General features: G+C 43.9%; 1 protein-coding gene across 1 annotated transcript in view; it reads left to right on the top strand.

Annotated features, from left to right (window-relative positions):
- Nucleotides 1–12,060, top strand: part of CAMK2G (calcium/calmodulin dependent protein kinase II gamma) — a gene marked incomplete at its 5' end in the record, with an annotated part of 122,736 nt that overhangs the window by 86,158 nt on the left and 24,518 nt on the right. The window contains one exon of the mRNA XM_085312173.1: nt 7,942–7,982. Coding sequence (XP_085168299.1) covers nt 7,942–7,982 — 41 coding nt within the window. The remainder of the gene's footprint in view (nt 1–7,941; nt 7,983–12,060) is intronic.

Below are 12,060 nucleotides of genomic sequence, written 5' to 3'. Positions count from 1 at the left end.
TAATAAAGCCTTATGCTTGAACCTCTATTTTTAATTGATGCTGAGCTTTTTTCTTGGAAACTGTTACTGCATGCTCAAGATTGTTTTGTGAGGGAAGTATTACAGCAGTTTGTGACAGTAGCTTGAATTCATCACGGATCTCTGCAGATCCTTACTGACTTTGCAAAATGTGCAGTTTTAGGTTTTTAACTAGTTAGGTGAGGTTGAGAGGCTGGAGGGGCAGATCCAGGGACCGCAGAGTGCTTTCTAACAACTTAAAGAAAGGCTGGATGTGCACATGAATTTCTTGTGTAACCTGTACCATGATGCTCTTGACTAAAGAGCAAGAAGAAGCAAATAGTATGAATAATAAACTGGCAATGAAATGTTTCACTGTCCTGCTGTACTTGTATTCCGGAAGTACTTGTGAGACTGCATTTTTGCTGGTGTGTGTGTGTGTCTGTCTATACATACATGTATATGTGTATATATACACACGCATTATATAGTATATATAATATATATACATTCATAGATACACATATGCAGACAGATATGTACATACTCACATGTGCATATATATGTGTATATGTGTGTGTGTATACACGTGTGTGTATGTATATGTGTGTGTGTATATATATATAAGCATAAATGTATGCATATTTATTTATGTATGCATATTTATGCTTAGAGTAGAATTTAGGTTCTATCATTTAACTAAAGTAAAGTTAGAATTGTGTGAGTAATATTTTTGAAATTACTGCTATTTTGTAACTTCTGATCCTAAATGGATGCCTATGCACTACCTGATTCATGTAAATACTAACTTCATGGTGTGAATTCAAAGAATGAAAATACAGAAGGGAAAATTTACCAAGAAGTTTCTAAAGAGCTTTGAATAAAATGAATATGAGAGCATCAGTGGCAACTGCATTTCCCAAGCAGAGGATTAGATCACATTTAATGAAAAATTAAGTTATTTTGAGTAGTTTGGCTGTATGTATTAAATTGCTTAAGAAACAGGGATTTCGGGGAATGATGCACAACTACTAGAGTGTAGACATGCTGAACTAACGTACTTCACTGATGGTAAGTAAACCTCCATTTTGCTTCCCAGAATCTCATGGTTTTATTGCTACATTTAAACATTTATCACTATGGTCTGAGAGTCTAGTGTATCATCAGGAGTAGTGGATTTAAATGATGCTAATAATTCACTTTACTTTTATCTTTCTTTCCATGAAGTTCATGAGAACTCTGTGAATGTCTTTTCATGTAGTGTTTGCCCTCCACCTCTTCGTTTCTTGGTTTGGCAGGAAATGGAGTTTTTGTACTACAAATTAGGTGTCTTGCAGTTTTATGAACTACTGCATTTGACACACACTGGGGCATGGGATGGGTGTTCAGATTGTCCCAACTGTTAGAGCTCTCCTTGTTTGTGTGTATGTATGCACACTGCACAGGAACTGTCTTTCAGGATGTGAAATTTCTGCCTTGATAGAAAGGTGTTTGAAAACCTTAATTGAAATGTCACAGACAGGGTTTTTTTATTTGTCTGCAGAGTTTTTTTTAGGGGGGAGGGTTTTTTTTGTTTGTTTTTTTCTTGCTTTCTGTAAATATCCTTGATGAAGAACGTTTTGGTTTTCTGTGGCTGGAAGAAGAAAAAAACAGGAAGAAATTGCATGTTTTTGTTCAATTTCTCCTTCGCTCTGCAGTGGGAGAGTAATGCCTTTCCTCCTGGTTCTACTCTTCCCTCCCTGCTTGTTTAAACGAGTGTCTTGTAGTGACCAGCGGCTTTCTGTGAACTATCCTGTTAGAGTTCCTTGAACAGAATGACTGTGGTCTTGTTGAAGAATAGAAGCCCTCAGGGAAGGCTAACTGAGGAAGGGGAAATGTTAAGGGTAGCTCGCACTTTCTGAGGAAAACTTGCTGCTTGCATAGTGCTCAGGTGTATTTTTGCTATAGTGCTGTAGTTGTGTGGGTGGGGCAAATGGAAAAGCAGGATTAAAAAAAAAGGCAGTGGCAAAAAAAAAGGATTTTCAGCAAGTGAAAGAGCTGACTGTAAATTTTGCCAGACAGTCCATCCAAATTGATTGTCTGTGTACTTGTCTCTCATTTAGTGTTTAACATCCCTGTGCAATTGCCAGGGACCACTGCTACTGCAACAGGTTCCATTAACAAGCCCGCAGAGAACGTAGGAGTAGAGATTGCTAAAACACACAACCAAAATGCTTGGACCGGGATAGAGAATACAAGATGACAACTCTGCTCTGTTCTTGGAAATCACTGTGCGCAAGAGTGACTTTTGCCTTAATAGCGGTCATGGCAGAGTTGAACAGGTGGTTTCGCTGATGGAAGTCCCTGGTCTTGGAACTGCAGTCGTCAGTATGTGGAGGTTTTAAACCTCTTGTTCAGAGATGATGCCAGCTGGCAGAGAAGGGGTTCTTCCTGTGAATGCAGGATCAGTTTAGAGAAACATGGTCTGAATGGCTTTCTCCATGATATTTAGTTAAAGAAAATGGTTGCTTAATAATGTCTTCAATAGTAACATTTTCTTAAACATGTTTTTCAACTTCTTCATGGATACTCCACACTCCTTGGTAGGAGGATTTAATGGCAACTTAGTCTGAAGCAGTTTATTCTTTCTATTTGCTTTCTGTTGCCCCCCTCTGTACTGGAAAAGCCTGTTAAAATTAGTCGGAGTACATACGTTTTCTTAAGTGCTGTCACACGGACATGAGTTAGAACAACAATATACAGCACTGGGCTGAAACTTCCTTCCTGTATCCCTTCTTTTATCTGTCTTGCATATTTAGAAGTCACGCATTTTTTTCTTTCCTTTTCTCAGCAGTGCAGCACTTTGTAAGGGCTAGTAGTCCTACCATGAATCAGATAGGTATGGTTTTGACAGTTTGTGCAGCACTCTTACTTTATTGCTAATTGGCCTATCTTAAAGAAGAAAATTTTGGTATCCTACGTTAATCACTTCGGTGTTTTAAAAAAAAGACCAGAAAGAAAGGCCTGCAAATCCTATATTTCTGAGACCTCTTTGCCTCTCTCTGTTCCTAAGGAGTTACTTTTTAAACAAAGCTCTTACATGCCACACACAGTGTGTGTTTCCTTTGTGTCAGTTTTGAGGCAGCGTGCAACTAACACGTGCTGCTACCACACATAAGCCGATGTGTATGGCATGGGGTGAGGCAGGAGCTCTTCTACTCAAGAGGAGTTGTAGCAGGAACAGCATCAGTCTTTGCGCTGTCTTGTGCAAAGAGTAGTGAGTAGATGTTTTTGAAGCTGTACTAGATTCATGGACATGAAGTTCTGTATGGTGGCCAGAGATGCCTCTTAGTACTCTTCACGGTTATTTACTCACTGATGGTTGGTATGTGGTAAGCTCCAGAAGTGACATTAAGTTGAGAATTACTTAACTTGACTTTTTTCAAACTGACAATGAGGATGACAAGTTGCAGCTCTGTGTCATTTTTTATAGCTTAAAAGTTTGTCCTTAAAAATAAGAATTTCTGGCTTTTCTTGGACTTCTGCTTTTCTCTTTTTTTCTTGGACTTCAGGTCTGCTCTTCAAAAGAGTTCTGTCGTAGATACCCTCCTCCTGAAAAAAACTCCTCTCGTGTTTCTGGCATGTCTATTGGTGCTTATTATTGAGTTTTTTAATACCGTGATGAGAGGAACTCTGCAGCTTCCTAGGAAGCATTTAGGTATAGGCCCACTGACTCTTTAAAATAACACCCAAATGCCCCTGCCCGGCTTTGGCTGTGGGCCTTGGAGCTGGGCTGCACCTGGTGTGTGGGCCCCGCTGGGACCAGCTCAGGCTCGTTTCGCAGCGGGCTCGGCAGGGTCGCGTGCAGGACGGCGGCTGAGCAGGAGGCTGCGAGCAGCGATCTCCTCTCAGCACCGTCCTCTTCCTCTCTGCCCGTTCCTGCAGGTTTCTGATTCTCGAATGTCTGCAGCACACGCAGATGGGCTCAGCCAGGGCAGCAGCTGGTGGCGAATAAGCATTTACGGAAGTTAGTAGGTGCCTGTTGCCCAAGTCGGAGCTGGTCGCTTGCGCTTCCTCTCGAGCGGGCTGCCTGGGGCGACCCCCCGGGGCCGCCTTGGCTCTCCTTGTGGACATCCTTTCTGGTCTTCGCGGCTGTGGGACAGCATAGCCTGACAGCTCTTCTCGCTGCACTTTGCGCTCGCCCAAATCCACAGCCCTCCGAGGGGCCCAGCGGGCCCAGTGCCCCTGCCGGCTCTGCCGTCGCGTCGCGTGGGGGAACATGGCGGCCCCGGCCCCGGCCCGCAGCGCCGGCCCTCCTGCCGCTTGCCCCTCGCGGCGCTGATTGGCTCCCACTTTACCGCGGCCCCGCCCATGGAGCGGTCCTGCCCAATGGGCTGGCGGGCGGAGCTGGGCCCCGCCTCCCGCCGGGGGCCTCGTGCTCCCCGCGCCCCCCGCTTCGCGGCGGAGGGCGAGCGCCCGCGTGGAGCAGGGTCTCGGCAGCCCGCGGCGCCGGGAGGCCGCGCTGACGCGGGGCGGCTTCGCCGGCCCGCAGAGCTTTCCCCTGCAGCGAGGTCTGTTTCTTCACTAGGATAATCCCAGGCGGCTTGGAGAAGGCCCCTGGTGTCTCCCGGTTTGGGAGTAGAGCACCGTCCTTTCGAAAGCAGAGGGACCTTTTCCCCTGCCGGTTGCCTGTTCACCTCGCGCGTGATTCAGTCAGGCCTAACAAACGCGACTTCAGTGTCACCGCTGCATCCCCCGAAACACCGCCCGGAAGCTCAGCCGAGGCGAGAAGCGCAGGTGAGATTTGACAGCTGGAGCTAGGGCAGGCCCGGGGCAAGCTGGGCGAAGGGCTGCGCCCGCTCGGGCGGGACGAGCGGGGCTGCCGGCGTGGGAGCGCTCCATGGCTCCGTTTAGAGACGGTATTTTAGGCCCTTGTGGAAATTCCCCTCGCCACCACCCGCCTTTGGCTGTGGTGCCTCCGGAGTGTCTAGTGTTTATCGTCTATGAGTTCAGCATTCGGGATCTGTGTTTCTGCCAGGAGCACGGTCCAGAGCCCCGGCTGTTTTCTGTGGAGGCCAAGACTGAGCTGTGTTGGAAGAGGGCAGGGGCATACAGAGTGTGTGAGCGGGATGTCCTTTGTGTTTCTCATCAGAGATTAACTGAAGGGTGTCTTGTTAAACCAGAAATAGAAGTGTGCATTTAAGTTACAGGGTTAGCTATCTGTGCCTTGGTGTTACTTCACTCTAGAGGAACTTGCAACTCCACTGTGAAGGAGGATTTAATCCCTTTAATGTAGAGGAAGTGGGAAGGATGGTGAAAATAAATATTAGTATCTCTTGCTTGGAAATCTGCAAAGCAGGAATGAAAGACCATTTCCTGAACAGTAAAGGATTTGCCTTCATATGTCCTTGGGCTTTTCCATATCTGTTGTCCCTTTTGATAAGCTGAATTTTGTGTTATGCCATGTGTCTTTTAAAGTGCTTCTTTGTTACAGGAAGTCTTGTTTGTTGCTTGCTGTAGAAATTCTTCCTGCATAGTCTTTAATCTCTGTCTCATAACATGCACAGATTGACCTGTGAGTAAATCTGCATCTGTCTCCCTTTTGTTTGGGGTCTCTGCAGTCATCTCCGTGTGTGAGTGCATTTTGTGGGCTCCCAATTGTCCTTACAAACTGCTGAATGATGCATCTGCTAAACAAACCATGAACTGGATTTCCTTCTGCTGTGCTGGGATGCTAACAGGGCTGTGGGAGAGCTGTGCAGTGCAGAGGGACAAGCCAGGGGAGTAGGCTGGACAGGGGGCTGTGTCAGGGGCAACGTTGGGTCAGCACTGTAGTGTGCTGGGCTACATGAAGGAGCTCTTAGCTGAATTTGTTGCGACTCCACCAAATATGTGTTCAGATGTCTTCTTTCTACAGAGGCAAATGTGAGCTTCCAGGGAAACTCCCAAAAGTGTGAAAAATACTGATTCCCAGCTAGTGTCTGGGTCATCCCCAAGATATATAGTGGTGTCGTATGCCTTCTCTGATGGTTTTTCCTTTTGTTTCTTTTTTTTTTTTGGTTGGTTGGTTGGTTTTGTTTTGTTTGTTTGGACTTCAGGATTATCGCCTTTGTGGTATTTACTAAGTTGCAGAATCTTCCACTCCTTCCTGATGCTGTAAGGCTATAGCACCTTTGTGTGTTTTCAGCAATTGTTTTCAGCAATAGTTGTGTGAACCACTGTAATGTATGTGTGGTATAAATGCCAGCACTGCTGTTGACTCCATGGTCACCGTGTTCTCCCTCTCACATACGTATGGCATCAAGCTGATCTTCATTGGGCCCTGAAGGTGGCAGGAGCTCATCTGTTAGATTCACTCTTGCATTGTTTTGGTACACATGCACTCAGCAAAGAAACTGTTGCAGGATGCACGAGTTGCCTTGGACACTTGGTCCACCCAGTTTAATGTGTGCACATTGGAGCATTGTGTTTTGACACATCACGTGCAGAAGACCTCTGCATGTAATTCTTCCAATGTCCTTGGGTGGTTTCTGAGGGCAGGAATTAAAACATCCTGATCTAGGATTATATCTGCATTATGGAGTAGAATTAGGAAGACCAGTTCAGAGATGGTAATGAGTGTATATCTAGTGCCGCCTCTTTATTATGAGGAGAAGCTGTTGTCATTTGCACCAGCTCAGCTGACGTTGTCTAGTTAATATATATTTATATGGTCATATGGTAGGGAAGGTGAGTTGGGAAACAATTTTGACAGAAAACTTGAACAGTTGCTTGGATATAGTAAATGTAAACTCCTCTATATAGACATTTTGTTGTGGCATCTCTTGCCTGATGTTGCTGGTTCTAGCGAGAAACAAGTGAACAGTGTACGTGAGTTTGCTAGCTTGTCTTTGTGAGTAGAGTAGATACTTTGGGAGTAGTATAGGAACTGTCTTACGACTTCCCCTTTCTCTAGGTCTCATCATTGCTGCAGCTAAAATTCAGGTCAAGTACCTGGACCCAAATGCTTCTCAGCAGCTGCTTAGGAAAGGCTTATCAGTTCGTTGGTCCAGCAGGTCTCTAGCATGCCCTTTACGGTGGGGGTTGAAACAATAGGGTGCAGTCTTCATGAATAGGCAAACTAGGTTTTATATCTGTTGAGGCTGCAGACGGCATCTGACTGTTGACAGTCATTATCAACTTGTCACCTTCCTGTACTAGATGGAGCACGTCCCTCATCAGTCTCAAGTGTGCCTTCTGCCAGGCACTTGTGGCTTCTCTGTATGTGCTTATCATGTTCTCACTTTCTTTGCTAGAGCCGATTGTTCAGTTGAGCACAGCAGAGCATCTTTATCTTTCAGTGAAGAAATTCAGCCTCAGATTCAGAACCTCTGTTCTCTTTCCCCCCACCCCAGCTTTTTTTTTTTTTTTTTTTTAACAACTGTTGGGAGGCATTGCCTTTTGCACTTCTTCAGTCTGTACCTTTTTGCTTTCCGAGATGTTCCCCTGGCTAATTGTGTATTGTGGCGGTGATTAGGAGGCCTCTGCATTATCAGTGCCCCTTTATGAACAGAATCTGTTATTTAAATGGCTATATTTTAAGGGAAAATCTTTATCCTGCAACAGACGTGTGTCAGATTTCTTTAGCTTTTCCCCCTCTAAGTGCTGCCACTTCTGGAAGGTGTGTGAGTAGAAGATTGAAATAAAAGAGCTCTAAGTCTCAATTCAAACTAAGACTTTCAGAGATTGTGAGAGTGGGAGCATTTTTGCCTAGTTAGATGCGGAATAGACTGAATGGGTCATCCTCTGCTACCTGGATGGATCTGAAGACTGATCTGGCCTGTCTTCCAGCTTTCTCACTGTTAGACAGAGGAATTAGCAAGATGATTGTCCTTCTGAAGTCTCATGCCGTTTTGAGGGAAGAGGGAAGGAAGACAAGAGTCTTAAAACCAAGATCTGACCTACTTTTCCTGTTTCTCTCCACAGCTGCCAAAAGCCTGCTGAACAAGAAATCAGATGGAGTGAAGGTAAGTTCTTGGTTTCCCATCTCACTGCCTCCCCCCACCTGAGCAGGATCCCCACCAGGGTAAAACCACAGCCCTGTCTTGTGGTTTGGATTGTGTTGTTCACTGTATGGTTATGCAGCCCTGGGTGGGACCTTAATGCTTCTTACACATTGCACAGCTGACTCGGTGCACCATTGTACCAACAAGGTTTCTTTTCCTTCTTTCTCTAAAGCATGGAGATCTGGCCAATGCTGTGGATTAGACTAAGGACCAGCTCCAGTGTGAGACATACCTCTAACTAGTCTTACTCTATTCAGTACAGAACATTTCTGGGTATAGAAAACACACAGAACAATTGTCAGTGGCGGATGATACCCAGCAGACCCCATGAAAGTCACTTTCCCTCACCCGGTTTACAGATGTGAAGGCTGAGTCACAAAAAGGAGTGGGAAATGAGGAGCCTTCAGATGTTACTGTTTGGACAGAATGGAGTCTGAGTTTCGTATTAAAGTTCAGTCAGCATCCCTGATGTCCAGGCTCTTCCCTGCTGAGGGAAATTATTTTTTCACACTTAAATTGCACGCTTTGTGTGCATGATAATCCTTTAGTTCTGGAGGTCAAATAGGCCAATGTCAAGATTGTTCATTATTCAGGCAGCAGCTCTATGCCATCTGGTACCACAGTAGCAACAGCTAGGTACTTGAGGACTGTCTTTTCTTGACTGTTCTGAAGGATAACTGTCCTCCACCTGGGAAGGGAGTGTTTATTTGCTTGCGCTTCCATTTGAAGCCCAAGCCTTTCTTTGCAGCGATGAATGAAATAGTTCATCTTCTGGTTTTGCACTGTGACAGTCTTCATTCTCCCCCTGCTGGGGGATTCTGACATGCACGCTGAAGGACCAGCCCACTTGTTCTCTCCTACTCTTTTGGCCTTTTTGCATTTTAGTGAGGCTTTGTTTCCAGAAAGGTCGCAATACAAACAGGTTGATGAAAAAAAGAGATGTTTTCAGAGAAGTGTTTATCTTGGGGACTGCTGTAATAGATCTTGCATTCTTGCTGTTCTGTGTCCTGCCCAAATGAGACCCAAGCCTGGGTTTCTTTGCCCAACATAATATGTGGAACTGCTGGCTTTGATCTAGGATACACATCTTTGAAATGAGCCTGCCTGAGTGAGCTTTTGTGCCTTTGCCCATGTCTACCTCTTCTGTACAGACGTACACTGAACACATGTAATGATGCCGCAAGCATATCTGAGTTGTCACATCTGTCAATAAAGAAAACATTACAGTAAATTCCCAGTGCTATAAGAATGGATGGTCCCTGAGGTTGTGAACTGAGAACCAGCAGATACACGCCACAAAATCCCAACATGGCAGGGGAGAAGAACTGGAAAAGCAGCAGACAACAACATATCTATGCACCTTTTTTTTTTTTTTTTTACCTAGGAAAAAATGGCTTTCTTAGAATTCTTGGTTTCCATCAGGCTCAGAGTGTTACAACTCTGGTCAGACTCTTATAGAAATAGTCATGTGGTGTGCACACTGGTTTTGAGGCAAAGCTTTCTGGTCATATAGTCAGGAGGAGGCGTATGCTTGGAAGAGGCTTCAGTTTCCCAAAATGTGTGTTGTTCATTTCCATTAGAAAATGATGTCTTCCTTTCTGAAAAGAATAAAACTGAATTTTGCCTTTCTAGCTGATTTGATTCTTCCCTGTGTATGTATGTTCCTCATATATAAATTAATAGTTGTGATGAAGCAGAGGATAGAATAGAGAGCAGGAACATATCTGGCCTCTTGCACAGCATTTTCTGTATGTGGTGAATGGGGTTATCCTCTGAGAACCTCTTCTCTACTTCTGTGTGATGCTAGAAACCTGTAGTCAAGCATTTGCAAACAGTTTCCCTGCTCCTAAATGTTAGAGCAGTCTTACTGTGCAATACTAACCTGCGTAAGAAAGCAGACTTTAAAAAAGTGCCTGTCACTTCCCCCGCAATGCCAAGGTTAGGCAGGGTAGAGAGCAGGCAGTGGTCTGTGTGTGCATTTGTGGTATCTCCTTCACACTTCTGTTGTAGAACTTAGGCAGCTACATGCTTATCTCCCTCTTCACCCCTACGGTCTATGTGTACGGTGATGCTTCCCATTAGGCATCCCATGGAAATGTAGCCTTTTGCCACTTCCATTTGTTTATTGGAGCAAGACTGGCATGCTTGACTGCCGTGCAGTTTCTGCCATAGCAGTCTCCAATCTTGGGCCTTAGTGTAGGTGGAGATAGAGGTATAGTAGCTTCCCGTCAGACCACATTCAGGTCAGTTGGTAAGTAGTTCCTATTGGTCTCACACTGTTTTTCCTGCTAAAGCTAACTTTTTTTTTTGTTTTTTTTTTTTGTTTTTTTTTTGCCAAACAGTATAGCTTTTTCTGAGTGTGTTTCTGTGCCAGCCATTTGCTGATTGGTGGCGTCACTGTTGTGACCAGGTAGTTTTTCATGCATTGCTACTCGTGCGGGAGACTTGTAATTTAGCCACACTGTTTTTCTCATCCCAGATAGTTCTGACAAATGACTTGTGCTAGGGATGGGTTCAGTTAAGACGGTCTGGTCTTGCATTACTTGTAGCAAATTATATGATCTTTTTTCCTATTGCAGTAGTGCAGAACACAGACACCAAGACTTGAATGACAAACACTTTCAGCTTTGTGGTATGCTTTTCACTCTAGCTTCCTACATAAATATTTTTACATTGGATGTAGGTTTAGAAAAAGCATAGCATAGTGTGTTTTCAAGTGTAGTCAGCTGACCTCATGCCACACAGTTCGGCTGTTTCTCATGTTTCTTTCGGATATGAAGATTCCTTCTCCCCTCTCTCCCTGTAGAAATTTATTTCAAATCTCCACACAGAATTAAATGTTTCAGGTTCTTCATTTTTCTCCATTATTGTTTTTCGGTCCAGGGTGACTGTGCTCCACAAGAGTGCTTGAGAAACACATAGAGCTACAGATATCCACACAGAGGATAAGAATGGAAAGAATATTTCTGCCATTGACTGATGATTGCTGAATGGCTTTAAGCCCATTGAGAAAAAGCATGATCAGTGTGGCTTAATTTGCTTTCCATTCAAGGTATTTTTTACATCCCTGGTTGGGATTTATTTGATAGAATTTAGAAGTATGATAGTAGCTACACTAGGATCCTGCAATATTCCACAAGTATTGTAGGAGTTTGTAGTACATGGTGTTAGATAAGTTTGAGTGAAGGCTACACCTTTTTCTCGTGGGTTATCCTCTAGAACTCCTTGTGTTCCAGATGTGTTGGTGAATACTTGATGAAAGGTGTTACTTGCAGTACTTGTTGTTACTGCTTTAGCATAAATGAGAGGGGAATGATATATTATAGTCAAATGTGGTGATAAAAGCATCTGGTGTGATTTGCACTGATCTGGTATTTATTATCTGTAAGAAACAATCTTGTTTCTATAGGAGTTAGCTTTAATCCTTATTGAAAAAAGCCTAATATGTTGAGGTAATGGGGATGCGTGTATTTTACTTGTATCAGAGGAAAGAGGGAAAAAAGCTTAAATCAGGACAGGGGGGACAGGTAGGAAACACTTTTATTCTAATATAGGTGTGTCTACAATGGAGTTGTTTACATATATTTCCATGTAGGTGATTCCTTCCACTAGCAAATTCCTTTCCCTTTCATTTGAAACACTCCTGGACTTCACTGTGCACTTCTACTGCTTCTATTTCAAGTACTAATTTTGCTAATTGGTAGGTGTTTTCATCAATTTGGCACTTGAGAACTTTTCCATTATCTTAAATAATGAATGATTTTAAAGTGCCTTGTGTCTTAAATTTTCCCTGCCCATCAAACCTTCACTGGTAGTGCTACGCTTATTCTCTTCAGGCAGAATTTGGTTCCAGGCAGCAGCAAGGAAGGCCCAGGTTTTATTCCCAGGAACATAACTTTCTACTTTCAAATCTGGAAAGTGAGGCTAGAAGATTCTGGGTGATGAATTGCAGAGCCACGTAAGATACCACGTATCTTGTGGCCACCACTGTAGGTCCCAGCTTTTTTTTTTTTTTTTTTTTTTTTTTTTTTTTTTTTTT

Source organism: Rhea americana, unplaced genomic scaffold (assembly GCF_003343005.1).
Source record: "Rhea americana isolate MKP2758 unplaced genomic scaffold, rheAme1 scaffold_36, whole genome shotgun sequence".
NCBI classification, from domain to species: domain Eukaryota; kingdom Metazoa; phylum Chordata; class Aves; order Rheiformes; family Rheidae; genus Rhea; species Rhea americana.
The sequence above is the reverse complement of the archived record's forward strand: the minus strand, read 5'-3'. Positions and strand labels throughout refer to the sequence as shown.